This window comes from Lates calcarifer, unplaced genomic scaffold (genome assembly GCF_001640805.2).
Source record: "Lates calcarifer isolate ASB-BC8 unplaced genomic scaffold, TLL_Latcal_v3 scaffold_43_92, whole genome shotgun sequence".
In the NCBI taxonomy this organism is placed as follows: Eukaryota; Metazoa; Chordata; class Actinopteri; family Centropomidae; genus Lates; species Lates calcarifer.
This window is the reverse complement of record NW_026118162.1, coordinates 9,252-35,252: the sequence shown is the minus strand read 5'-3', so window position 1 is coordinate 35,252 and position 26,001 is coordinate 9,252. Positions and strand designations below refer to the sequence as shown.

The window sequence follows — 26,001 nt, the reverse complement described above, 5'->3', positions numbered from 1 at the left end:
TCTCTCTCTCTCTCCTCTCTTCTCTCTGACCTGTCTCTCTCTCAGCTCTCCTCAGAGAACCTCACAGACGTTCTCCCAGTTCTCGTCCTCAGTTGGAGATTTACTCAGCGTCTGGAGTCGCCATCGCCAGTTTCCCTGTGAGTAAACACACACACACACACACACACACACACACACACCACACACCACCCCTTACCTGTCAACTAGGTAAACACACACACAGACCTCACATCTCTCCTCATTTATCAGCTGGACAGTCTGTAACAGCCTGTCTGTCTCTCTCTGACCCGTCTGTCTGTCAGTGGAAGAGCGGTCCTGTGGTGCAGCTGGGTTGGACGGTCAGTGATGAGTTGTTGTGTGTTCAGGAAGACGGATCAGTTCTGATCTACGACCTGTTCGGATCCTTCAAGAGACACTTCAGCATGGGACAGGTCAGTCTGTTAACCTGTTAACTAGTTAACAAGTCACTTAACTAGTTATCTAACCAGTCAACTAAACTGCCAACTAGTTAACTAACTTCTTAACTAGTTGACTAGTCAACTGACTTGTTAACCAGTTAACTAATGTGTTAACTAGTGTGTTGTGTTAAACAGGAAGTGGTCCAGAGTCAGGTGTTGGAGGCCAAAGTGTTCCACTCTCCTTATGGAACAGGTGTTGCCATAGTAACAGGCTCCTCCCGCTTCACCTTGGCAACCAACATTGACGAACTGAAGCTCCGCAGGTTACCTGAGGTCCCAGGTAACATCTGTACACCTGTCTGTCCCTTTCACCTCTCTGTCTCTCACCTGTCTGTCTCTTACCTGTCTGTTTTTTAACTGTGTCTCTCTCTGACCTGTCTGTCCTCAGGTCTGCAGGGGAAGCCATCTTGTTGGGTCGTCCTCACTCAGGACCGTCAGACTAAAGTCCTCCTGTCTAATGGACCTGAACTCTTCATCCTGGACAACACGTCATGCACTGCTGTGGTGAGACAGTTAGGCAGTTAGACAGGTAGACAGGTGGAGAAACTGACAGGTATCTAACCTCACCTGTCTGTCTGTCTCAGTGTCCCCCAGGTCTCAGTCCTCAGGCTGGAAACATCGTCCACATGTCTGTGTCCTTTAGCTATAAGTACCTGGCTCTCTTCACTGACACGGGACACCTGTGGACAGGCTCCTCCCACCTCCAGGTGGGCTGCTTTTCAGTCCAATCAGCTCTCAGATGTCTTACCTGAAGGGGCAGGGTCTGTGTGCATGATTGACAGGTGATTTGTTTTGTATGTTTTCAGGAGAAACTGAGTGAAGTCGACACCAAGAAGACGACAACACCCAAACAGATGATCTGGTACATTTACCTGTCCCACTTCCTGTTTACCTGTCCCATTTCCTGTGTCTGCAGATTTACCTGTCTGTCTGTCTCACTCACTACCTGTACAGGTGTCGCAGACCAAAGAGCCAGCAGCCATCCGTGGTGCTGATGTGGGACAGACTCCTCCTGGTGGCCGGAGTCTGCAGCGACACCGTCCAATATCCTTTAAACCGGTTCTGACTTGTAGTGACCTCATCAGGCTTCTCCTCATTGACCCCTGTCTGAGCCTTGACCCCTGACCCCAGGTTCCCCGTGGAGGATCCGTGCGTTCTGGTCGGAGAACTGGACGGAGTCCGGATCGTCAGCTCGACCAATCAGGAGCTGCTGCAGGAGGTTCCTCTGGTCTGTCAGGACATCTTCAAGATCGCATCCATGGCTCCTGGAGCCCTGCTGCTGGAGGCCCACCGAGAGTACGAGGTACCTGTCTGTCTGTCTGTCACCTGTCAGTCTCTCACAGATTCCTTACCTTACCTTTTGTGTGTGTGTGTGTGTGTGTGTAGAAGTCAAGTCAGAAGGCTGACGAGTACCTGAGGGAAATCAAGGAGCAAAGCATGCTGGGAGAAGCAGTGAGACAGTGTGTGGAGGCAGCAGGTCATGAGTATGACACCAACACCCAGAAATCCCTGCTCAGGGTGAGACAGTAAACAATAATAAACACAGTAAACACACAGTTTGTTAGTATATAATCTGATCTGAGGTCAGTTATAATCTGATCTGAGGTCAGCACATCACAGTGTAATGTGTGTTTTGTCCACCAGGCAGCGTCCTTCGGAAAGTGTTTCCTGACGGACTTCAGTCCTGATCAGTTTGTGACGACCTGCAGAGAACTCCGAGTCCTGAACGCCGTCAGAGAGAGCAGCGTGGGTCTGCCGCTCACACACACTCAGTATCCTCACACTGCACTGCATCATGGGAGATGTAGTTTTCCTGTGTTTAAGGGGTAGACTCCTAATTAAACCGTTCACTCTGTTACTGTGGTGACAAACTCCTTGACCTCTGACCTCAGATTCAAACAGATGACTCTCCAAGTTCTGATAGACAGGTGAGTCAACCAACCTGTCTCTCTCTCTCTGTACCTGTGACACAGACCTCTCACCTGTCTCCCTCTCTGTACCTGTCTCTCAGGTTGGTATATCGACAGTTTTATCCGTTAGCGATAGAGATCTGTCGTTACCTGAAGATACCTGATTATCAGGGAGTCAGTCGAGTCCTGAAACACTGGGCTTCCTGCAAGGTAAACTGATCCTCACCTGTCTCACCTGTCGGTCTCATCAGACTCCATCCTATATAATAATTTATTAAGTCTGAAGCCGTCACCTTTAAAACTCACCTGTGTGATGTGTCTGTGGGCGTGTCCAGGTGCAGCAGAAGGACTTAATCAGATGAAGCCATAGCTCGAGCTGTGTGTGTGAAGGTGGGAGACTCACCTGGTGTCTCTTACTCTCACATCGCAGCTAAAGCTTATGAATGTGGACGCACCGAGCTCGCCATCAAGGTAACTTTTTACCTGAGTCAGACATGAAACACAGGTTGATATGAGTCAGTGAATTCCACTTCCTGAGGATATCATCATCATCATCTCTAATGTCCTTTCAAAATAAACTTCCACAAATCCTTAAATCGGAGAAATCAGAAGCTGCAGAACTTCAGCCACAGTCCTCCTGTTTTTAAGTTAAATCAGCTGCACATGCAGAGGAGTACTGCAAACACTGAGCTGCTGCTGTCGCTGTTTACACAGGAAGTCACCGTGTTTATAGTACTTTAGTATTACTGCATCATGTATCATAGTATTTTTGATATAACTGTATATCAGGTAGTATTCAGACAGTATTCGGGTAGTATTCAGATAGTATTGTTCTGTTTCAGTTGCTGGACTTCGAGGCTCGGTCTGGAGAACAGGTTCCTCTGCTGTTGAAGATGAAGAGGAGTCAGTTGGCTCTGAGTAAAGCTGTGGAGAGTGGAGACACTGACCTGGGTGAGTCTCTGTTGGCCCCTCCCCCTACCTTTCTGACAGATAGATGATGTCACTGACAGATCCACCTGTTGTGTGTTGTCAGTGTACACAGTCGTCAGTTACCTGAAGAACGAGATGAACAGAGGAGATTTCTTCATGACTCTGAGGAACCAGCCGGTCGCTCTGAGCCTCTACAGACAGGTACGCACCTTCACCTTAGTCTTCATCACCTTCATCTTCACCAGCTGTGTGATGTAGTTATGGTTTACCTATAGTTTCCTGCTGGTTTACTTCACCTGTATATAGACCAGAGGAAAACAATGATTATACTGTGGTTGACTGTTAGATTGATCGATCGGTTGATTGATTTGTGTTCAGTTCTGTAAGCTGCAGGAACAGGACACTCTGAAAGATCTTTATAATCAGGACGACGACCATCAGGAGCTCGCCAACTACTACGTCACTGCCAGTTACAGAGAGAAGGTAATGACAGGTTAACAGGTTATGTCTGGTTCTGAGATGATTGATCCAACTCACCTGTGATTACCTGTCTCTCTGCAGAGGTTAGAGAGCCGTCTGTCTCTCCTGCAGAGCGCTGTCGACGAGTACAACAAGGCCAAGAACGAGTTTGCTGCCAAGGTAACACACAGTTTGTGTTCTGATTAATGACTGTATTCATTCTGTTAGGTTACCTGTTACCTGTGTGGTCGTTTCAGTAACAAACTGATGGACCTGTTTTAACCTCCATTACTTTTATTGAATTAAAATATTTTCTGTCCAGGCCACAGAGGACGAGATGCGTCTCCTTCGTTTTCAACGAAAACTGGATGATGAGAAGGGGGCGGGGCTACTGGGACTGTCTCTACAGGTAGATAAAGGGGCGGGGCTACTGGGAGTGTTTACAGGTGGACAGATTGTGACGTCACTTCCTGTGTGTCCTGTTTCCAGGCGACCATAGAGGCTCTGTTGGCGTTAGGACTTCACAAACAGGCTGAACAACTTTACAGAGACTTCAAAGTACCTGATAAAAGGTGAGGTCCTCAGCAGGTGACACAGATACTGATGATATACCTGTCTGTCTCTGTCTGTCTGCCTGTTCTCTGTCTTACCTGTCTGTCTCACCTGTGCAGGTATTGGTGGTTGAAGCTGAAGTCTCTGGCAGAGAAGGAGGAGTGGGAGGAGTTAGAGAAGTTCTCCAAGAGCAAGAAGTCTCCTATTGGCTACCTGGTAAGAAGAAGCCCCGCCCCTTAGTTAATATTGTTAACCTCTGTATTTTAAATAAAGATTTAATGAAGATTGGTGTTAGAACTACATCTCCCATGAGTCTTAGCTGCGTCTCCTCTTCAGGCGTTTGTTGAAGTTTGCATCAAGTGTAACAACAAGTACGAAGCCAAGAAATACGTTTCCAAGGTGGCGCCTGAGCAGAAGGTCAAAGCTCACCTGGCCGTCAGGTAGGGCACAGAACACCTGCGACATCATCAGACAGGTGAGCCCCACCCTCTCAGGTAACTCTTCTTCTCTTCCTCTTCCTGTCAGTGACCTGGAGGGGGCGGCAGACGCTGCCATTGAGCGCAGGAACGAGTCAGAGATGGCGGCGGTTCTCTCTCGATGCTCCGCCTCCGACCGGCTGCTGATTGACAGGCTGAACCGAGCCCGAACCACCGCCACCAAAAAGTGATCCTCCATTCACAGTGTATGCAGGTCCGCTGCCAAAAAGTGACCTTCACTCTCTGATTGATACCGGAGTTACAATGGCAACCAGTTTCTTCATGTGCGTCAGTGTCAGATGATTAGTGATGACTGATTGATTATTGATCAGCAGATGTGACTTAAAGTGGTTTTCTTCTTCTGTGTTTCTATTTGAACTCCAGCCCTGACCCCTGACCCCTGACCTCATGTTCCTGCCTTTTCGTGAACTTTCTACTGTTCCACTGTTTCATTGCAGTCTTGGCCCCAGCCCCTCCCCCAAACAGAGATGTTCCAATCAGAGCTCAGTAACTCGTCAGAAACACGATGATGAATCGTCTTCTTCACTAACATAAACTTTTCTGCTTTGATATTGTGGACACTGAAACTTTGAAGGAGCCGGACCTGAGCCAGATGTTTGCCATCGTTGACACTCTGAGGTTTAATTTGTGTCGTGTGTTTGTTCGGGTCGGGATCAGATTTATTTCCTGTTCACTGAGCAGGTCAGGTGAATCACTTCCTGTCTGGTGTATCTCAGCTGTCTTCACTTCCTTCCTCCTGTTAACCAACGTTTCCTGTTGCCGCAGCTTCACATTAAAAGCTTTGTGCCAGAGAACCAGACAGATGTTTTATTGTGAAAAATCCACAGGAAGCTTCCTGTGTGAGGAGCTGATGTTTTTTCTTTAGTTGTTAAATTAAATCTTTTGTTTATTATTTTTTATTGTTTGGTTTTCATTTCCCTCTTTATTTTTTCTGTTGGAAACATTATTCTCATTACAACCTTTAATCTGTTTCCAGAGCTTTCAGTCACACCTTGTGGACTTCCGCATTAGAGCTGCTCAGTTGTCACATGACCAGAATAAGCAGAGGTCACGTGATGTCAGGTGGTTGAAGGTCAGAGGAAACAGAGTCAGTTCTAATGTTGAGGCTGATCCGAGGAGAGTTTGTTTAGTTCTCCAGCAGGGGGCAGCAAACTTCACTCCAACTTTATTTCACCTTGATTAAACTTTATTTAATTTTTATTTAAACTTTATTTAAAACTGTTTCAGTTTTTTCTTCACCACATTTTAAAAACAATGTTTACATTTTTGAAACAAGTTTCATTCAGTTTCATTGAATCAATCAATCAATCAATATGTGCTGCTTAAACATTAATCAATAAGTTTATAGATGAATCAGTTGTCATCAGTGTTCGAGTCTAATCTGTCCACTGAAGACTCTTATCGATGTTTCTTATCGATTATAAATCAGATCAGCTTTAGTCATTTTGCCTAGTCTGCGCTTTTATCCTGTCGGATGCGTTTGGTCGAAGTCGGCCGGTTGGGAGGGGCGGAGCTGTCACATGTCAGCTGATGCACCGTGAAAACAAACTTCTTGTCTCCGTGTGAAAGTCCAACACATACACGGAGAAATACTGCGGAGGGTAAGTTACTGCTGCAGGTGAGTACATGTGTTACAAACCTGTTCTGAAAGTGCAGCGGTCTAATAACAAGCGGACTCTCGGACCCAAACGCCATTCATAAATCTGATGATTGGAAGCTCTTGTGTGTTTACGGAAGTGAAGGTTGTAGTTTATGTAAGTGAAGAAGGTTTATTGAATAAAAGTCAGTCTCTCTTCTCTTCGGCATTCGTTAACGCAACAAACTCCATTTCATTTTGCTCAAATTTAAACTTTGACTCCGTTGAGTCACCGCGGACTGACTCAGAAAGTGCCGGTAGAAATCACTGTGGTGTGTTCGTAAAAGCTGATATTTTATAAAGATGAAGCTCTCTTCCGTGAGTTGTGTTTGTGCCGAATTTAGTAGAAAAACCTTTAGATTACTAAAACGTCTGTAGTTAGATTCCAGCAGGTCTGAGAAGTGCCGATTAGCAAGGCAGTAATAAAAAGTGGCGGATTGTTAACGGAGTCTGGCGACAGAGAGAAGTGTTTAAGCGTTAACTGACCTGGTTCATAAACAGATCAATAAGTAAACGGTAACATTTAGTACTACCTCTAGTATTGCATTATCTTTGACTACATACTGTACATGTACTACAGTACTGCATGTTATAGAATGTAGTACTATGTAAACTATGTATAGCAGTATAACACATGCTCTCTACATGTAGTATTACGATGCAGTGGTATTACATGTAACAGTACTGTGTTTTACAGTGCATAGTGGCATGCAGTACTATAATATGTAGTGGTTCAATATTTAGTAACTTGAATATGCAGTAAATTATTATGGAATATGTAGTACAGAGTGTAGTACTGTGTAGTTACATAAAGTATAAGTACAGTATATTGTGTTTGATATGTGTGAGGACTACTGTAATGTGTAATAATAGCGTATGCATGTAGTACTCTGTAGTACTGTGTAGTCACACAGGGCTCATGCAGTACAGTGAATATTATACTACCAGTATAAGATGTGTAGTATTTTGTAGTGTATATTGTAGTACAGTACTGTGTAGTAATATAACATGTCGTCTGTTCAAAAACAGGTACAGGTGAGAGAGGTGAATCCTGCTCAGTGATTGGTCCAGACAGACAGGTGATGATGTCATCGGTGAAGGTGGAGAGTGTGGTGAAAGCGAGTGCTTTGATTGGTGAAGGACCGGTGTGGGAGGAGTCAGAGCAGATGCTGCTGTTTGTCGACATCGCCGGGCAGAAGATCCACCGCTGGAGTCCAACGACCAATCAGATCCAGTCTGTGGAGACAGGTCAGCCAATCAGCACGCAGGAAACAGTCTGTCACCTGTCACCAGTCTGTCTAACCTGTCTGTCTGCCCACAGGTGACATGGTAGGCTTTGCGGTTCCACGTAGGTCAGGTGGTTATGTAGCAGGTGTGGGTCGCAGCATTGTGGCTGTTGATTGGCCAACTCAGATGATGACATCGCTGGTGGAGGTTGATCAGGACAAACCAAACAACCGACTAAACGATGGGAAGGTCGATCCGATTGGAAGGCTGCTAGCAGGTGAGTGTTCTCCTGGTCACCTGTCTGATTACCTGTGTGGGGTGTTGTCGTGGTAACGGTGTAATGTGTCTCAGGTACGATGGGGAAGGAGCAGCGACCTGCGGAGGTTGAGAAACAACAGGGGTCATTGTTCTCTGTGACCTCTGACCTCACTGTGACCAAACACCTGAGCCAGGTGACATCATCTGTCTGTTTACCTGTCTCATTATCAGGTGGATATACCTCATGTGCTGGACTGGTCCTTGACCTGTCTGTCTTTCTGTACCTGTCTGTCTCTCAGGTGGACATCTCTAACGGACTCGACTGGTCTTTGGATCAGAAGACGTTTTTCTACATCGACAGTTTGTCTCTGACCGTCGACGCCTTCGACTACGACTCAAACACTGGACACATCGGTAACTGTGAAGTACCTCTGTGTACTTTTACTGCAGTACCTCTGTGTATTGGTACACAGACACGTCATGTTGAGCTGCTGTCAAAACAAAAGAGATAAAATTATAACTGAGTGTGTTTCTTTGTGTGTTGTTTATGTTGTTGTCTAGGTAACCGTCGTGTGGTGTACCATATGGAGGAGGGGGAGGGGCTTCCTGACGGAATGACGGTTGATGCTGAAGGTCGTCTCTGGGTTGCATGTTACAACGGAGGACGAGTCATCAACATCGACCCTGCTACTGGTTAGTTATACTGGTTATACTGGTTAGGTATATTAGTTACACTAGTTAGTTAGACTGGTTACATGACCTGAAGGACTGTCCAGGTGTGAACCTCTGGATGAAGTGATGATGAAAATGAAGGTTACCTGTTACTTCCTCTCAGGTGTGCGGCTGCAGACGGTCTCTCTCCCGGCGATGAAAACCACTTCCTGTTGTTTCGGAGGTCCAGATTACTCTGACCTCTACGTGACCTCAGCCAGTCTGGGCCTCAACCCGTCAGAGGGCAGACAGCAGCCACTGGCTGGACACACCTTCAGGGTGAGAGTCCATCAACTGCTCACCTGTGTTCTGACTCACCTGACTCACACACCTGGTGATGCTGACAGCCTGTGTATGTGTGTGTATGTGTATCTACAGGTCACAGGACTTGGGGTCAAAGGTCGACCTTCAACCTCATTCTCAGGATGATCCTGAAGCCAATCACAGCGCAGATCACCGGCAGGAAGTGATTAGCAGATTGATCGATCAACTGTTTGTGGTGATCCATGATCAATAACTTCATGAATTCATTGTTAAAATTAACATGTAGCTCAGGTGTCATTCATTTCTAACTTGATTTTCATTGATATTTGTAGTTTAAATCTTTAGATAAATAAGTGACTGACAGCCAATCAGAAACAAGGACTCTGTGACTTAGACATTTAACAGCCAATCAGAAACAGATCTTTTGTGGCTTTAATATATCGTGAAAATAAAACCTGAACAAACATCAGACCTGTTGATGTGGAACACCTGCAGCCCAGGCTCCCTAGAGGATTGTGGGTAATGTAGTTTATCAGGTAATGTGACCTTCAGGCTGAACGTATTAAAGAGAGAGACGCAGCATTGTGTGGACAGGGTGCGTTTTATTTACACACCAAGTGCAGAATCACCACCAACAAACACTGAACAGTACAAGCATCGCTACACAGCCTCTAGAAAATGTATGTACATGTAGAAAACGTTGTGCTGTTTCACTTTTTTGTCTCATTTTGACTTGAAACGAAGGTTGAAGGTCTGAAATGAAGTTGGGGATGGGGTGGGGTGGGGGTGTTGAAGCAGGGCTGCTGGGACTGGACACGTCAGCCTCTGTCTTCAGTTTGAGACCAGACTCTGCACAGGGACACCACAAGAAACCACAGATCAGGGTTCGGGTCCAGATTTATCCCTGATGGTCCAGGTCCAGGTCTAGGTCTTTGATCAGGACTGACCCCGACCAACACGGTCGGGGTCAGTCCTGATCTCTACAGGTGCGTCCACATTGTTTTCTGTCTCTTGTGGTTTGTCCAGTCTTATTGAGACCTGCCCAGGTCCATACAGGTTTCTGAACATATGTCCATGTTTTTACAGGTGTGTCCAGGTGTGTCCTGACCAGGACAGTGACTGGTGAAAGTCAGAGTCCCAGATAAACAGAGTTTGGCAAAGATTTGGACTCTGAACTTTGACACTTTGTTGGCAAAGGAGAAGAATTTAATGTTTAACACTGATTAAATCCAGCTGCCAGACTCTGTGTATCCACGGCTCCGGTAAGGCGAGTAAATACAGTAGAACACAGTAGAACACAATGTAGTGAAAGGAGTAGAACCCTGTACAAGAACCAGTTAAAGACACAGACTGAAGGAGCCCAGAACAACCACAGAACCAGAGACCTGCTGATCCAGAACCAGAACTCAGAGCCTGGTTTATCTCTATGTTCTGACAGCAGCTCGTCAGGACGCTGCTCTACAGCGCCACCTGTCGTCAGAGAATGTTACAGCAGCCCTCAGTGGCGATTTTAAAAAAATGAGGCACAGTTTGGGCCTGAAGTCGCTTCTCTGAGCGTTTCCTCGTCGACCTCAGGATCTTCACACTCAGCTCAGGGAAGAAGGTTTTTAGTTTTTAATCATTTATAGACGAGATCTTCTGGAACTGTTTGACCCTCGACCTGGGTTCAGTGGGTGAGTCTGACCTTTTTGACCGCATGATCACATGATCTTCCTCAGCAACGAGTTCCATCGTTACCATGGAGATGGAGTCTGCTGAGGAAGATCATGTGATCGTGTGGTCAAATGCTCAGGAGCAGAGAGTTAAACCTGACAGACTCCAGATATGCTTGTCATCGTCGTTTTGTCGAGACTCAGTCATCAGATGTTTGAACAGAGTTTGGTGAGAAGCTGCAGGTCAGGTGAGGTCAGGTGAGGTCAGGTGGTGTCTGGGCTTCTGGTCTGTGACAAACTGACCAATAAAATAACAAACAAATCATGATGTCATCAGGTCACATCGATCGATCAGAAATGTTCAAAGTGCTGATTGGTCCCATCGATTAGAAGTGGGCGTGGCCATTGTCCTCAGACTTGATCACATAATATATACTCTCTCTCTCTCTCTGATGAAAGGTCTCTCTCTCTCTCAGTAGTGATCCTCGGTGTGGGTGGGGTCACAGAAAAACCGAGAGCTGCGTTTGGCCGATCGAGCTGTGAAGGGGACGGTCTTCAGAGCTGCAGGTAAGACAAAACCACACCAGCCAATCAGAGGACAGACAGAGAACACCTGATCTGATGTGTTTGTGTACTTGTGTGCAGGTGTTTACCTGTGATGATGTCCTCTATAGCTCCATCCTTCCCTTCATAAACATGGCGGCTGTCTTTTCCCTGTCGTCGTCTCAGCTCTGTGATGAGCTCCTGCTGCTGCCGCTTCCCCCGGTGGGAGGGAGACTGTGGGGGGGGTTAATATACTTTACCATCACTATTGTCTGGATGATGACATCACAGCCCACCTCTGAATATTTAAACTTCAGGTGTATCAGCAGAAACTGCTCCACCTGTGCAGGAGGTCAGAGGTCGAGGTCTCACCTTTGTCTCCTCCTCCTCCTGCTGCTCCTCCTGTTCCAGTTTCTCCAACAACATCTGCTCCTGACGCCTCCTCTGCTCGTTCTCCTCCTCTGCCAGCTACACACACACACACACACACACACACACACACACACACATTCACTACACAACAAACTGTTTCTGGACTTCCTGTTCACTGGCCCCGCCCCGGCTGAGGGGGCGGAGCCACTGCCGAGTCACGTTTACTCACCCTGTAGGCTTTAATGAAGCGAACAAAGATGGGGAAGAAGACGGACGGCGGCATCGTCTTCGAGCTCTCTCCGAAAAACTTCACCACGTCTTCAAACGCATCCTGAAGAAACAAATCGAGCTGGTTTTACAGTGTACGCAGCTCACAGGCTAACCAATTTAACACCATTAGTTTTACAATGTTTTGGTAAACGTTCTGTCATCAAACATGAGGCAGAAATGATCTGCAGCTGTCTGTGTCCTCACCTGTCTGTGTCCTCACCTGTGCGATGCGTGCGTCCTCCTGCAGTTTGTTGAGTCGTGATTCGTGCCTGCTGATGAAGTCTTTGAGTGTTGCATTGTGTTGGACACTAAACTCTCTCCAGGTGAGCTCCATGCCGCGCTGCAGCTCCTTCACGTCACACAGCACGTTCTCCAGGCTCACTACACACAGGTAAACACAGATAAATGCAGGTAAATGCTGTTGTGTCTGTAGCGCTGTGATTGGCTGACACACTCACCTGCAGCAGCCTTGTCGACGTAGTGAAGCTCGTTATAAAACAGAGACACTGTCGGATATTTCTCTCTCACCACGTTGGCGATGTAGTTCAACAACGTCTGTTTCCTGTCGGTCGACTTCGTCTCCAGGAGCTACACACACACACACAGACATTAAATATCTCTCAGGAAAATAACTTACTGCACTTGAATGAAGATTAGTTCTGTCTGTGGTTATTATGTTAAAGCTAATGTCAGTCCTCTGTGTGTGTGCGTGTGTGTTACCAGGTCTAAACTCTGGAGTTTGAATCCATACACTGCTCCTCTCTTGCTGCTGTTCATGTAGTTTCCCAGAGCCAAGATGATCTATGACATTAACAGGTGTGTTACATCATCATCATCACACACCTGGATGTATACACACAGTCTGTATGTGTGTGGTGTGTGTGTGTGCGCGCGCAGACGTTTGAACGTCAAACTGACCTCCAGGATTTTCTTCAGCTTCTGAGACGATTTAATAGAAACTGAAGCAGCGATGATGGCGTGGAGTTGCTGAAACACACAGCACAGTGAGACGGGTCACACCTGTCTGTCTGTCTATCTGTCTGTCAGTCATCACACCTGTCTCTCTCTCTCTTCCTCTCTCTCTCTCTGTCTGTCTGTCTGTCTCTCTCTCTCTCTCTCTCTCTCTCTCTCTCTGTCTGTCTGTCTGTCTCTCTCTCTCTCTCTCTCTCTCTCTCTCTCTCCCCCTCTCTCCCTGTCTGTCTCTGTTCCCCCCCCCCCGTCTGTCTTACCGGGGTTAACATCTGGACGTTGTCGGTGAAGTTGCCCATGAAGGTCATGATGCTCATCCTCTGACTGAGCCTCTCGATGCGGCTGAACTGCATCATGAAGCGGTCTTCGTCGCTCAGAGACTCCAGAGGTTTCCTGTCTCTCTCGTACTGTCGCAGCAGCTTCACCTCAGCCTCCGTCGGCAGGAAACGCATCAGACACTCCACGAAGTCCACCCGGACCGTCCGCAGGTCGAACCTGCGCAAACAACCACACGGGTCAAATACAGGACTCTGATTCAGTACGCCTGTTTCTGGTCCCAATCTGGACCTGATCCAGGACCTGGCCCTGACTCTCAGTCAGTACTGATACTGGTTTTGGTTCAGGTTCTGGTTGACCTACGTGTGGATGGCTCGGCAGATGACCTCTGACCCCTGGCCAGCCTTCCTCAGGGTGATGGCCAAGTTTTTGGCTCTGTTGGCCTCGAGCAGAGAAACTTTGGACGGAGCTTTCTGAGGAAGTTTCTGTCTGGACAGAGTCAGGTCCACAGCCGGACCCTGAGCCTTGGTCTTAAAGAGCTCCTCGAACCCCTCCACGTCCAGGTCCTGAGAGGGAGACAGGTCAGAGAGAGAGGGAGAGACAGATGTGTGTATCCTCTTCTGATGTCCTGATGTTTTCATTTAGGGTGATCTCAGTGGTTGTTACCTGGATGACTCGTCGTCAATGTCGTCGGTTTAAATAAAGTTTTTAATCAGGCTGTTACCTGCAGGATGGACTCGTCGTCGATGTCATTGAAAACCGTCCCGTTGATCTGACTCGGCTTCAGAGCGACCCAGTTCAACACCGGCATCCTGAACTTGGTCTGGATCGGCTTCTTTATCTTCACCGCTGCACAAGACAGGTAGACAGGTGAGCAGGTAGACAGGATGATGGTTGTAGATAAATGTAGAAATATTAAAATGTAAACTCACAGAATAACTTGAGTGGACCCTCTGTCAGAGAGAAAACAACAGGTTAATGTTTCATTTACCTGTGAGAACTCTGGCTTGTGATTGGCTGCACTGAATCAATTTTAGTCTTCAGATAATTTAGCTTGTTTCAAAAAGAAAAACTCTGAGTTTAAAGAAGAGAAGAAGAAGAATGGCGACGCTGCCGAATTAATTTAATCTCACCTGCGAGTCCAGAGTTGAAGATCACTGTCGGTGACCCCCCTGACCCTGGGAGAGGGGGGGCCACGGGGGGAGGGGGGGGAGGCATGGGGACGGAGGAGGACAGCTCGCTGGTCCGACAGGGAGGAGGAGGGGGAGGAGGGGGGGGAGGGGGAGCAGGGGGAGGAGGTGCAGGGTACGGCCCGTTGGACACTATAAAGAAAGAACGCAGGTAACATTCACAGGTGTGTTTCGCTTTGAAAGTTTCTCCCACATCAGCGTTCTGATTGGTCGAGCTGAAACCCACCTGAGCCTGGCATCGGTGGTGGAGGAGGAGGAGGAGGTGGGGCCGGCATGCCTGGAGCTCCACCCATCCCTGGTCCCATGCTGTGGTAGGCTACAGTCTCAGGGCTGCAGGAATCAATTAATAATCAATCAATATCAAGACTCAGTCAGTGATTACTGTTATAACTGGTCTGCTTCAGGTTGTTTGAGAGTCTCCACTTAGCTTTCTTTGTCCTGAGGAAACATCTGGCCTTACCTGGGGGACAGGTTAGGACAGGGTGGAGGTGAGGGGGAGGCAGAGTCTGCCACCCCCCCATCCCCCTCCCCTCTCTGGGGTTGAGGAGCCCCAGGGCCTCCAGCCTGCTGCGCCTCCTGAGCCTGACGCTCCAGACGACTCTGACGCCGGATCGTCTGGTCCTTCTCCCGAACCATCCGCCGCAGGGTGTGCACCTGAGAGTTGGCGCTTGCATACACCTCCTGCACAGGTAACAGGTGACAGGTGTTAAAGGGACAGTCTGACACGTCAGTGCACAGGTCAAAGGTGATGGGTGTTGTTTACTGATCAGATATATGTACATGCACGATCGTGCATGTACATATATCTGAAACATCGGACATATATCTGAAACATCGGACTGTTCTGAAACATCGGACTGTTCTTTTAGCATTTATCTCTTAACATCATCATACACAACATTTTCTGTCTCCATGGTGACCAGGTTTTCACATGGTTTCCATGGTAACAGCACTGACCCGGAGTTGGTCCAACTCCTTGTTGGTTTGCATCAGTTGTTTCTCCAGTTCAACGATCTTCAGCATCGCTTCGTTCTCCACATCCAGCAGACGCTCTGACATCTGAGGACAGGTGAGAGAGAGAGACAGGTACAGGTCAGTGAGACTCATGACTGTCTCTCTACCTGTCTGTCTTCACACCTGACTGTCTGTAATTTGTTCCTCTATCTGTTTGTTCTTGCTTTGTTCTCCACATCCTGCAGATCCTCTGATATCGGTGGACAGAGAGACAGACAGGTACGATACCTGTCTGTCTCTCTATCTGTCTGTCTCACCGTGCCCAGGTTCTCCTCCAGTTCTTCAACTCGTTCCAGAGCAGCAGTTTTTGTTTCTGCATCCTCCAGCAGCGTCCCAACATCAAACACGTTGTCCAGATACGCCTGAATCTGAACCTGCAGCCTGTCGCTCTCTGTGTGCTTCAGCCTCTGAGGTGAGACAGGTGGGGAGACAGGTGAAGAGTTTATGGCACACTTTGTTGTGTGTCAGGAACTGAAAGTCAGGGTGATATTTTCCCTGCTGTGATTGGCTGAGAGCTGATCATGTGACTGTGTTACCTCCAGGTGTTCATCCAGGTTGAGTTTGGTGAAGTCGTACTGCAGATGGACTCTGAAGTTCATGTCCTCGACCGAGTGAACCACGATGTTAATGAACTGCATACAGGCCACCTGCCACCGTCACCATGGCAACAGAACAGATATATAATATATATATATATATATATATATATATATATATATATATATATATGTTAAAGGTTACTAGATGTTCAGTTTACAGTATTTATCAAGACAGAGAGGTCAAACTGTGTTTAATAAAAGTTAAAGGTTTCACAATAAAACATGAAAATCTTTTCTGGACCATGTGGAGGACATGAACAGGACACGATAGATTATGATGAAGAGTTTGGATCGTACCAAGAAGTCGATGTTGTCGTCTTCATTTTTAAAATGTTCCATTAACTTCTCAAAACGCATCGACTCTGAACACACCTGCAACAGATCAATCAAACAATCAATTGATTATTCAATCAATCAGTCAATTAATCAATCAATCAATCAATCAATCAATCAATCAATCAGTCGATCAATGATCCAGTCAGTTGTCACAGTGAGTCAGCGTTTACAGTTTTGAAGTTGTCGAAGGCAGACAGGATGATCTCATGTCCCCCTCTGACCAAACACACGGCGGCCAACAACTCCAGCACCAGAGCCTTCGTCCTGATGATGATGATGATGATGATGATGGTTGGGGGGGTGGGGGTGGGGGGTGGATAGAGAGGTAGTAGGTAGGGGGGTAGTTTTTTATTTGTTGTATTTGATAGTTAGCGTCTGTAATATTAGTAGTTTTTCTAGTAGTAGTGTTGTAGTAGTGCAGTATTATTTGTAGTAGTGTGTGCATTATTATGTGTAGTACTGTGTGTAGTAGTAGTAAGTGTAGTAGTTTGTGTAGTTGTAAGTGCAGCAGTAGTGTAGTAGTATGTATAGTAGTTTGTGTACTGACCTGGGGTTCCTGTTGTTGAGGCTCAGAGCGATCTCGTTGACAGCGTGAGGATGAGACATCACCATGTTGAATCCATACTGAGGAAGATGAAGATCAGTCATCATTAAGACTTTCAGGATCAGGAGTCAGGATCAGGGTTCGGGGTCAGGGGTCAGGATCGTCACAGGGAGAAATGATCCTGAAGGGTCTGATCAGTCCAGGAAAATGTGATGTTGAATGTTACCTGGTAGTTTGAATGCTTGTGACTTGGTAGTTTGAATGTTTGTTACCTGTTAGTTTGTGACCTGGTAGTTTGAATTTGTGTGACCTGGTAGTTTGTGACCTGGTAGTTTGTGACCTGGTGGTTTGAATGTTTGTTACCTGGTAGTTCATGATGGCTCTCAGACACATGATACAAACATGAACGTCGTCTTTCTTGCAGACGAGTCGTGAGTTCTTCAGAGTTCGACGACTCGGCAGCGTGTTGGACCGAGTCACCAGAGTCGAACTACGAGCACAGAAACATCGTTAGAGACAATGAAGATGGTCAGGTGAGTTTATCTGTTTGTGATTTTCTTTGTTACCTGATTGAGTGTCGAGCTGCTCGGGGGACGGAGGATGACGGGGAGGGGAGGCTGCAGTCGCCATGGAGATCCTCTATGGACCGACTCCAGGGAGAGTCGATGGACGACACCTCTCCTCCGGCCTCTGACTGCTCTCCATCAAACCTGAGTATTAGACGTTAACATTCAGATAAAACCTAAACAGAAGAGGATTAACTGAAAGACTCTGAGTGGCACAGAGAGAAACGTACGTGACGGCGTACTGAGCGAATGACAGGTACTCCACCAGAACATCCAGACCCCGGTTCTCCTCGTTCAGGAACTCTCTGACCCACCTGACCACAGACAGGTTACAGACAGACACATTAGACACAGGTTATACTGAGACAGGATGGTCAGCAGACAGACAGGTGGTCAGGCAGACAGACAGGTGGTCAGGCAGACGGGTACCCGATATGGTTTGTACGAAGGGAAATCTCAAGCTCTCTCAGCATCTGAGTCGATTCCTGAACTCGTCTTCTGAACTTCTGCAAACAGACAGGTAGAGAGAGAGACAGGCAGGTTAATAACAGACAGACAGGTGAGATAGCTGACCTACAGTGACCTTTGCAGGTCCTGGAGGGAAACTGATGGAGAGATGTGTGGTCTCTCTGTTTCTCGTCTCACCTTGCGTGTGACAGCTGGGTCAAGGAAGCCTCTCAGTTTCTGGATGTAGGTGTGTGGAGGGTTCTTCACCTGAAACCTCTCCTACATCACACAGACACAATGAATGACATTTGAATGACGTCAAATATCAAGCCCTGCCCACCTATAACACTTGTAGCTGAATCTCAAAAAAACAAAAACAAAACAAACATCCTGTAAAAACTCTGTGGTTTAAAGTTTATAAAGTGACATCAACTTGATTCTATGACAAAGTCTGAGGTCGGATTCTCAGGTTCTCCTGAGACTGAGCTGATGTCAGCAGCTGTCACCTGACCAGTCACCTGATGAGTCACCTGATGAGTCATCTGTGGATCAAAGTGATTACAGTTCTGATATGATATCAATACAGTACTGCAGTACTATCTAAAGTATAACTGCGTCTCTGAGGCTGTGGGTCCATTATTATTATTATTTATTATTCATTACATTCTGATCTCCACTTTGTTTGTTGATTCGTGTGAAACAGAAACTACAGCCTCCTGTGGTTTTAGTATCTGGTCAACATAAAAATCATCAGGTTTTGAAATGATTTAAACCTCATGTGTAAAACAACAGATTCCACTGTGTCATTATTTATTTAACTAAATAACTAAATAACTTCATGATTCATTAGACTGTAGAACCACCTTTATCAGCAGTAACTGTAACTGAGGCGGTAACTTAAAGTAACTGTTTTCAGTTTGTCACGTCGTTGTTTCTCTTCTTTCTCTTCGTCGCTTCATTGAGGTTTGTGGACACTAGTTTACGTACAGTTTTCTGAAGGTCCCCGCCTTTCAGTCAGGTTCAGGTCTGGACTCTGACAGGGTCAGGTCTGGACTCTGACTTGGTCATTGCACCGTGATTCTTTTCTGTTTCAGTTGTTCTGTTGCTGCTGAGCTCAGGATCATTGTCTTGTTGAATGACCCAGTTTCAGTCGAACTTCAGCTGCTGGACAGACTCACATGTGACTCTAGAATCCGTTGGTCTACAGAGGAGTTCATGGTTGACTCAGAGACAGGAAGTTGTCCAGGTCCAGATCACCAGCCCTCCTCCACTGAGCTCTACAGCTGGTCTGAAGTGTTTGATGCTGATATGTTTGGTTTTCTGTGTGTTACGGTCAAACATCTCCTCTTTGGACTCGTCCGTCCAGAGGACATTGTCCCAGAAGTCCTGAGGTTTGTTCAGATGTAACTTTGTAAACCTGAACCTGTTGCCATGTTCTCTTTAGAGAGAAGAGGTTTTCTCCTGATAACCCTTCAAACAGGCTGGACCTGTTCAGTCTCTGGCTGTTCTGTCCTGAACTTTAACACTGATGAGTCATCTGAACTGAGGTCAATCTGAGGTGCAGCTCTGGGGTTTTGTACAATCTGATATTTTTCTGGGACGTTCTGATCAGTAATTGATCTGATCAATAACTGTCCTGGATATTTTCCTCTTGTGAAGAATCTCTCATTGTAGGATGATGGACTTCAGATTCAGGTCTGACTGATGAGCAGCAGCAGGTCTCTCTCAGATCACTGCTGATGTGTGTTAACACACACCTGAACGCTCCACACCTGCTTTTATAGAGAAGGTCAAACTGATGCTGATCAGTTCATCAATGACATTGATCAGCAGCTGTGAGCAGTGAGGTTGGACTTGAGTGTTTTTGTTAAATAAATAATGACAGAGTTTTTGTAATTATGTCCTGAGACATAAAACCAGAGAATCCATAGACATTCAGATTCAAACTCTAACTTTATTAACACCACCTACCTGATCACAAATCAGCTCCCACTTCTTTTCGTTGTCATAGGAACGCAGCAGACGCACCTTATCAGGAGGCAGGTTCATCGAATTCTGAAACACAAACAACAGTTTAATAGTGTCTGTAAAGACAGTTTAAATAAAGTTTAAATAAATTTTGAATAAATGAAGTTTATAAACACACTGCACAAAGTTTTACTTCAGGACTTATAAAATGACAAATGTCAGACCTGTGAACCATCCAGGTCCTGAATCAGTCTTCTATATCAAGTTTATATCCTGAACCTTAGACCTTAGACCACACCTTAGACCAGACTTCACTCGGAACCACTGGAGTTCTGGAGGTCGATAACCTCACAGATCCAACGCCAACTATCACATGATCATGAAGCAGAACCAACAGAGACAAAAACCAGCAGCTGGACCGGGACTGAGCTGGACCCTTCTAACCAGCTGCCCTCTAGTCCACATCAGTCCTGTAGTCCACATAAGACCTGCAGACCACATCAGACCTTTTTGTTTTTCTCCTATTGTTTTGATTCATTCATAGTTTAATCTGTAGATTTACAACATGTCTCCTCTGTGTGTGTGTGTGTCTGTATTGTGTGTCTATGTGTGTGTCTGTGTGTGTCTGTGTTGTGTACTCACCAGTGCGATGGAGAACCTCTCCTCCAGTTCGGCTGGATCCGGCATTGGGAGTCGAACTGGTGCAGCTCTGGACCGGATCACAGCCAGCTGGCTCTCCATGCTCTCTGCGTTCCCCATCACACACACACAGACACACACAGGGAGCAGACCGAACACACCCACCTACAACAACACACTCAGACACTCAGCAGCAGGAACATGTGGTCGGCCATCACAGTCTGAACAGAGCCGGGCGGTCGAGGCAGAGAAGGCCTGTCTCTCTCTCTCCTCCTGTCTTTCTCTCTCTCTCTCTCTTCTTGGTGCAGATTGTGTCTCTCTCTCTTTGTCTCTCGTCCTCTCACCGCTGCTGCTGAGGATGAGGATGATGAGGATGATGAGGATGATGATGCTGATCCAGATGAATCTTCGCCGCCGTGTCGTCGTTGTGTGTCTGTGTGTGTGTGTGTGTGTGTGTTTGTGTGTGTGTTAATATGAAATGTGTATGTGCTGTGTGTGTCGGATCAGTTAATCCTCCCCCTCTCCTCCCCCACATGAAGAAAGAAAGAGAGAGTCGGCCTCCCTCCTCTTTGTCTCTCTCTCTCTCTCACCTCCAGCTGCAGTCTTTGTCTACCTCGCTTGACCCTCCCTCCTCCCGCTCTCTCTCTGCCTCCTCAGACAATGAACCTTCTGCTGCCACAGGCTCCGCCCACCAAACACACACATACACACACACACACACACACACACACACAGAGGGGGGTAGAGAGACACTGCCTGACAGTGTGATGAGGGAGAGAGAGAGAGAGAAGTGAATTAATACTATTGATAATGAACCATGTTAATGTGTGTGTGTGTGTGTTTCCACTGAGTTAAAGTCGAGCTTCAGCAGTAAATTCATCTGATATTAAACAGAAACTGATTATTGATTCAAACTGATTATTGATTTATTCTGTTAATCAATTCATCTCTGGTCTGTTTTTAATCTTTGTTTGATATTATTTTTCCCAGAATCCTTCTTGTTTCCTGATCTCCTCCTCTTCCTGCTGACATCACTGCTGACATCACTGCTGCTTCCTGTGAACTCTACACAATAGAAGTCTTTCAGCTGCTCTGGTAGGCTTTTATTGTGAAACATCCACAGGAAATGCAGAGTTTCATTCAACAGTTTAACATGATGGTTGTGTTTTTAAAGCATGCAGAGGTAAACAATAATCAATCAGTAATCAATCAGTCCAGTCGTGTGGAATGTGTAAGTTACAGATTCAGTTTCCACTTTAATGAATAATGAACAGATGAATTGATTGAGACACAGGAGCTGATGTTATTGATCAGATCTGATCCAGGATCAATCACAAACTCAGGTGTGTTTCCAGGTGTCCCCAGGTGACATCAGCTGACTCAGTATCAGTCCTGGTCTGAAAATATCAGACCTACTGACAGAGGTCCAGGTGCACTGTGGGTGATGTAGTGATGCAGTCTGGTCTGAAAACGATGAAATGCTCCTTTAATCAGTTTCAGCACCACGGACAGAGACTCTGCAGCAGCCCCGCCCCCTCCCGTCCATTCCTTCAGTCTGCGTCACAGAGAGACAGACAGGTGCGGACAGACAGACAGACAGGTGGAGCAGTGATGGAGCCGCAGTTTTTCTTTTATCTTCATGCTTTTTAATCTTTGAGGTTTGATCGGACAGACGGACTCAGCTCTTCCTCCTCCTCCTCCTCCTCCTCCATCGGTGCCGCAGAAAGGCTCGCGCCGCTCGGTCCAGTTGTCGTCATGGGAACGGTGTTGTCTCTATCTCCGGGCTCGCGGAAAGCCGCGGCTCGTGGGCCGGATAAGCTCGCGGAGCTCGCGGTACAGAAGCCGCTGGAGGCTCGCGAGGAGGATGAGGAGAAGGACGGAAAGAAGAAGAAGAAGAAGAAGCGGCACCCGGTGCTGCTGCACGCGCTCAGTTGGAAGAAACGCCTGGTGGCCGCGCGAGCCAAGAGGAAGGGCGGGAAGAAGGTGAAACCCGCGGTGTCCGATTCCGGGCACGTGCAGCGGGAGCAGCGGGAGCAGTCGGCCACCGACGGCCGCCACAGAGCGCTGAAAGTCGGGCAAAGACACGGGCCTATCCCGGTACCTGTCCCCACCGTCCCGGATCATACCCAGAACCAGAAGCAAGGCAGGCCGGACCTGATCATCTCACCGCGGAGGGTTGTGGTTCAGGTCGGTGTGCGCGCGTATGAGCGCGTGCGTGCTTCATTTTCAATCGTATGTTTCTGGTCAGGAGTGAAATATGAATCAAATCCGAGGGTTTAAACACGTGACCACCAGGAATTGAACTGATCCGTTTCAAATGTATCCGCTGCCATCAGGTTCAGTTTATTCTGATCCAGATGTTTCCCACGGTTTTAAAGTCAAGCACGTGATCAGAAACAGAAACATTAAAGAAAATGTATTAAAAGTATGATCCGAGAAAATTCACACTATGCTTCATCTTTCAAATCATATTTATGTAACTGAACTTTCTTGCTGTGTTCAGATATTCTTCAAAATCACTTTTTACATGTATTAAGACTTTTGTTACATCTGGTGACGTGTATGCAAAATTCATTTCACAAAAAGTTTTAATGAGTTTTAATTACAAACTTTCTGTCTCCTGTTTCCTTGTTTTCTATTTCCTTGTCTCCTTGTTTCCTAACCTCTTCAGGCATCAACAGGCGAGCTACTTCGCTGTCTTTCTGATTTTCTTTGTCGTCGTTGTGTCAAACTCAAGGAGCTGTCGTCCAATCAGATCATCCTCTGGTTCAGAAACGTCGACCGAGCGCTTTTGGTTCAAGGCTGGCAGGTCAGTGTTTGATTTGATTGTTTGTTGTATTGACTCTCCGGTCCTTTACAACTAGTCCTTTACAAGTAGTCCTCAGTTCTTCACAACTAATTCTCAGTCCTCTACGCCTAGTCTTGAGTCCTTTATAACTAGCCCCCAGACCTCTGTAACTAGTCCTAATCTTTGTGTCCTTTCTCTCTAGTACTATTCTTCTCTCACTAGCACTGATACTACCTTTGGTTCTGTCTCTGCACATTAAGTCCTCTTATTTCTGTTGTACTATTAGTTGTCCTTGGTCTGTAGTATCAGTACTGTAGTTTCTGTCCTTGTAATACTACTCATCCTCTCCTGTCCCCCTTAGGACCAGTGCTTCATCAGTCCTGCCAGTCTAGTCTTTGTGTACCTGCTGTGCAGAGAGGCGGTGGACGAGGACACGTCTTCAGAGGAGGAGCTCCACGCCACCTTCCTCACCTGCCTCTACCTGGCCTATTCCTACCTGGGCAACGAGATCTCATACCCCCTGAAACCTTTCCTGGTGGAGTCCAGCCGCGATGCATTCTGGGAGAGAGCACTGGAGCTGATCGCCCACCTGAGTGCAGACATGCTGAGGATCAACGCTGATCCACATTTCTTCACCGAGGTGTTTCAGGACCTGAAGAACCAGGGAGGAGTGAGGGAGAGAGACAGGGAGAGAGAGAGAGACAGGGAGAGAGAGAGAGACAGGGAGGAGAAGCTGGAGAAATTAAAGGGAAAAGAAAGGGAGAGTGAGGAGGAGGAAGAGAAAATGAAGGAGGAGAAAGATGAGGACAAAGAGAACGATGAAGGAAACAGGATTGTGGACCTGGATCGTTAAGATAAGAAAACAGAAAAGAGAGAGAAAGGAGACCACAGTATTTGTTAATGAGACTCGCCCAGCAGCCATCGACCCGCTGAGGTCTGAATGTAAAGAGGCTGCACCTGCAGCTTTAACGCCATTACCATGGCGACTGATGTGCAGTCTGACCAACAGTCGGATGGATCGTGACCTTTGACCTGCTGCTGAAGAGAGACTGAGACGTGGACACTAGCTCACTTTAACTGCATGCTGTCGATCAAAACCAACAGTATCTCCTGATTGTACCATTGTGGATGTAGACCAGTTACCATGGCAACCTTACATATGATCTCGCCTTATTTGTTTTAGTTGCATAGCTGAAGAAAGCTTAACGTGTCCGTCATTGCTGCAGGAAGGTATTTATTTCTTTTTCACCTGGGGGGGGCGTGGTCAACAGAGACAGAAAACATCCAGACGCCCAGTCAGAGAAACGACTTCACCACCAACTGTCAGACTGTCAGGTCAGTTTAACATCACACAGGTGGGTGCAGGTCAGAGGTCAGAGGTCAAAGAAGTTCTGTTTCACTGTAACCTGAACTCTTATAATAATGGTTAATAATGGATAATCCATTACTAGAAATAACAGCAGCAGGTCTTACTCTTCAGTCACCACAGAGTTCACTGATTTTCATTTGACACAAAATGTCTGCAGAGCGGCCATGATGGAGGCAGCAGGTCATGTGACCTATCGACCAGATGAAGGGAGTCTGATGTTTTCTGTCTCTGTTGTCTGAAGATTGAATGTAAAACCAGTCAGGTTGACTGATCTGTGCCAACTGTTTTTATATAGAAATCAAACCACCGACATAAACAACACGAGTCACCCGAGTCTCCGTGGCTTCTTATTTCCTCTTTTCATCCTGTCTCCTGCTGACTTCTGTCCTTTTCTATTCTGAATTCTTCTGTCCTTCAAACATAAACACTCAGTTCAGACCTGGACCTGGACCTGGACCTAGGTCATGGTTTACAGGAATGTGTTTTCATGGCTTCAGCTTTAACGTCAGTCTGCGATTGGTTGTTTGTCTTTACAGTGACGTACAGTAACGTCAGGACCCGAGATTAAAAACAAGAAGCTGAATCTCATTGCTCCACTGGAACTCGTGGCTCCACTTGAAGCAGTGACTGCAGCACTAATCAACAAACTACCATTGTTAAAGTAAAACCACTGAGTTAACTGTGACAGACAGGAGCAGCACTGAGCGTGCTCAGACATTTAAATACTCCTTAATATTTAATGTCACAATTAAACAGAGTTGAGGCTGTAACACTAACTACAGCTGTGTGTGTGTGTGAGAGAGAGAGAGAGAGAGACTGCAGTGAGTCATCACTGCATCACTTTTTTGTGAATCGCAGACGGAGGTCACATGACTCAAGTCTGCTTGCTGCTGGTTGGTCTGAATTTGCTGCAGAGAGAGACGGAGGTGAAGAAGATGAAGAGATGAGAGAGAAGAGAAAGAGACAGATGAAGGTGAAGAGAGAGTGGTTCCTTCACTCTTCCTTTAAGGGATTTTATTTTCCAAACAGGAAGTGAAACGAATGGTGAGGATGATGAACTTTCAGGAAGTATTCCGACCCTCTGTGTTTATCACCTGCTGCTTCGCTGTTTACAAACCTCTGATCAACTGAACACTCTGCTCTGATCACTTCCTGCTGCAACAGGAACAACTTTATTTATACAACACGTTTACTAACAATATTACAAAGTATTTACTGAAAGAAAGAAAATCAAAAGAATGAGGATGAGACCAAAGAACATGAGCACAGAGGAAGAAGAAGAATCCACTAACTGAGATTAAATCAGAATAAAACCGTATAAGTTATGAGTGAATCTGTGCTGAGATGAGCCAGTCAGGTCAGTTACCTGTTTACTGTATCTACACCCTCAACCCCCACCTCCACGTTCACGTGGTGCCAGGAAATCAACAGGTTGAGATGCATAAAATAAAATAAATTATAAATAAATAAAAAATAAAATAACATAAAATAAAATAAATAAACAGTGGCCTCGTCGTTTCCTCCAGGAGTCGATCACAGATCAATAAGGCTACAAAC

General features: G+C 46.5%; 4 protein-coding genes and 1 long non-coding RNA gene across 8 annotated transcripts; 4 read left to right on the top strand and 1 right to left on the bottom strand.

Moving 5' to 3' along the window:
- Window positions 1-45: 45 nt before the first annotated feature.
- vps16 (VPS16 core subunit of CORVET and HOPS complexes) lies at window positions 46-5,698 on the top strand (the record flags this gene model as incomplete). Its single annotated transcript, XM_051069576.1, is given in 23 exon segments — window positions 46-137; window positions 303-431; window positions 594-738; window positions 847-962; window positions 1,043-1,165; window positions 1,265-1,320; window positions 1,413-1,502; window positions 1,590-1,761; window positions 1,845-1,976; window positions 2,103-2,230; window positions 2,351-2,386; window positions 2,470-2,578; window positions 2,704-2,721; window positions 2,723-2,839; window positions 3,211-3,319; window positions 3,402-3,499; window positions 3,677-3,781; window positions 3,860-3,937; window positions 4,080-4,166; window positions 4,247-4,329; window positions 4,429-4,525; window positions 4,646-4,749; window positions 4,835-5,698. Coding segments are annotated over 23 exon segments (2,366 nt in total), but the record flags the coding sequence as incomplete, so codon positions are not given.
- A 561-nt stretch (window positions 5,699-6,259) lies between these two features.
- rgn (regucalcin) lies at window positions 6,260-9,371 on the top strand. Of its 3 annotated transcripts, none has more exons than XM_018672920.2 (8): window positions 6,260-6,407; window positions 7,472-7,690; window positions 7,764-7,946; window positions 8,021-8,121; window positions 8,227-8,341; window positions 8,489-8,620; window positions 8,763-8,917; window positions 9,017-9,371. In XM_018672920.2, exons 2-8 carry the CDS (start codon window positions 7,525-7,527, stop codon window positions 9,065-9,067), a joined length of 903 nt encoding a protein of 300 aa, XP_018528436.1. In that variant the 5' UTR covers window positions 6,260-6,407; window positions 7,472-7,524; the 3' UTR covers window positions 9,068-9,371. The 3 variants fall into 3 exon arrangements, with proteins under 3 accessions (XP_018528436.1, XP_018528437.1, XP_018528438.1); XM_018672921.2 differs by having other exon boundaries at window positions 6,309-6,424; XM_018672922.2 differs by lacking the exon at window positions 6,260-6,407 and adding an exon at window positions 6,427-6,560.
- Window positions 9,372-9,484: 113 nt separating this feature from the next.
- Window positions 9,485-20,940, bottom strand: fmnl2b (formin-like 2b). The gene is made up of 28 exons (XM_018672915.2): window positions 20,291-20,940; window positions 19,652-19,735; window positions 17,879-17,959; window positions 17,663-17,739; window positions 17,464-17,547; window positions 17,234-17,377; window positions 17,031-17,157; window positions 16,671-16,747; window positions 16,294-16,387; window positions 16,085-16,159; window positions 15,725-15,835; window positions 15,446-15,595; window positions 15,132-15,233; window positions 14,635-14,855; window positions 14,401-14,504; window positions 14,118-14,306; window positions 13,917-13,937; window positions 13,709-13,833; window positions 13,348-13,550; window positions 12,969-13,203; window positions 12,658-12,726; window positions 12,460-12,540; window positions 12,198-12,327; window positions 11,960-12,120; window positions 11,699-11,800; window positions 11,470-11,565; window positions 11,208-11,331; window positions 9,485-11,115 (listed from the first exon to the last, which is right to left on the bottom strand). Exons 1-28 carry the CDS (start codon window positions 20,405-20,407, stop codon window positions 11,027-11,029), a joined length of 3,273 nt encoding a protein of 1,090 aa, XP_018528431.1. The 5' UTR covers window positions 20,408-20,940; the 3' UTR covers window positions 9,485-11,026.
- On the top strand, window positions 14,363-15,229 carry LOC108881119 (uncharacterized). The gene is made up of 3 exons (XR_001960582.2): window positions 14,363-14,485; window positions 14,579-14,863; window positions 15,098-15,229. It is a non-coding gene; the product is annotated as an uncharacterized LOC108881119 (long non-coding RNA).
- A 305-nt stretch (window positions 20,941-21,245) lies between the features above and the next one.
- On the top strand, window positions 21,246-25,186 carry LOC108881117 (cyclin-dependent kinase 5 activator 2). Of its 2 annotated transcripts, XM_051069578.1 has the most exons (4): window positions 21,246-21,382; window positions 21,782-22,474; window positions 22,959-23,096; window positions 23,437-25,186. In XM_051069578.1, exons 2-4 carry the CDS (start codon window positions 22,043-22,045, stop codon window positions 23,926-23,928), a joined length of 1,062 nt encoding a protein of 353 aa, XP_050925535.1. In that variant the 5' UTR covers window positions 21,246-21,382; window positions 21,782-22,042; the 3' UTR covers window positions 23,929-25,186. The 2 variants fall into 2 exon arrangements, with proteins under 2 accessions (XP_050925535.1, XP_050925534.1); XM_051069577.1 differs by lacking the exon at window positions 21,246-21,382 and having other exon boundaries at window positions 21,535-22,474.
- The last annotated feature ends 815 nt before the right edge of the window (window positions 25,187-26,001 follow it).

What these genes read in the sequence shown, in the direction of transcription:
- rgn (XM_018672920.2), top strand. Translation starts at nt 7,525, where the DNA reads ATGATGTCATCGGTGAAGGTGGAGAGTGTGGTGAAAGCGAGTGCTTTG. An exon ending in GATCCAGTCTGTGGAGACAG is followed by an intron (nt 7,691 to 7,763) that starts GTCAGCCAATCA and finishes GTCTGCCCACAG; the next exon opens with GTGACATGGTAGGCTTTGCG. An exon ending in TGACCAAACACCTGAGCCAG is followed by an intron (nt 8,122 to 8,226) that starts GTGACATCATCT and finishes TCTGTCTCTCAG; the next exon opens with GTGGACATCTCTAACGGACT.
- fmnl2b (XM_018672915.2), bottom strand. Translation starts at nt 20,407, where the DNA reads ATGGGGAACGCAGAGAGCATGGAGAGCCAGCTGGCTGTGATCCGGTCC. An exon ending in TTCGCTCAGTACGCCGTCAC is followed by an intron (nt 17,378 to 17,463) that starts GTACGTTTCTCT and finishes TCTAATACTCAG; the next exon opens with GTTTGATGGAGAGCAGTCAG. An exon ending in AGCTGAAGAAAATCCTGGAG is followed by an intron (nt 12,541 to 12,657) that starts GTCAGTTTGACG and finishes TTAATGTCATAG; the next exon opens with ATCATCTTGGCTCTGGGAAA.
- LOC108881117 (XM_051069578.1), top strand. Translation starts at nt 22,043, where the DNA reads ATGGGAACGGTGTTGTCTCTATCTCCGGGCTCGCGGAAAGCCGCGGCT. An exon ending in CGCGGAGGGTTGTGGTTCAG is followed by an intron (nt 22,475 to 22,958) that starts GTCGGTGTGCGC and finishes TAACCTCTTCAG; the next exon opens with GCATCAACAGGCGAGCTACT. An exon ending in TTTTGGTTCAAGGCTGGCAG is followed by an intron (nt 23,097 to 23,436) that starts GTCAGTGTTTGA and finishes TGTCCCCCTTAG; the next exon opens with GACCAGTGCTTCATCAGTCC.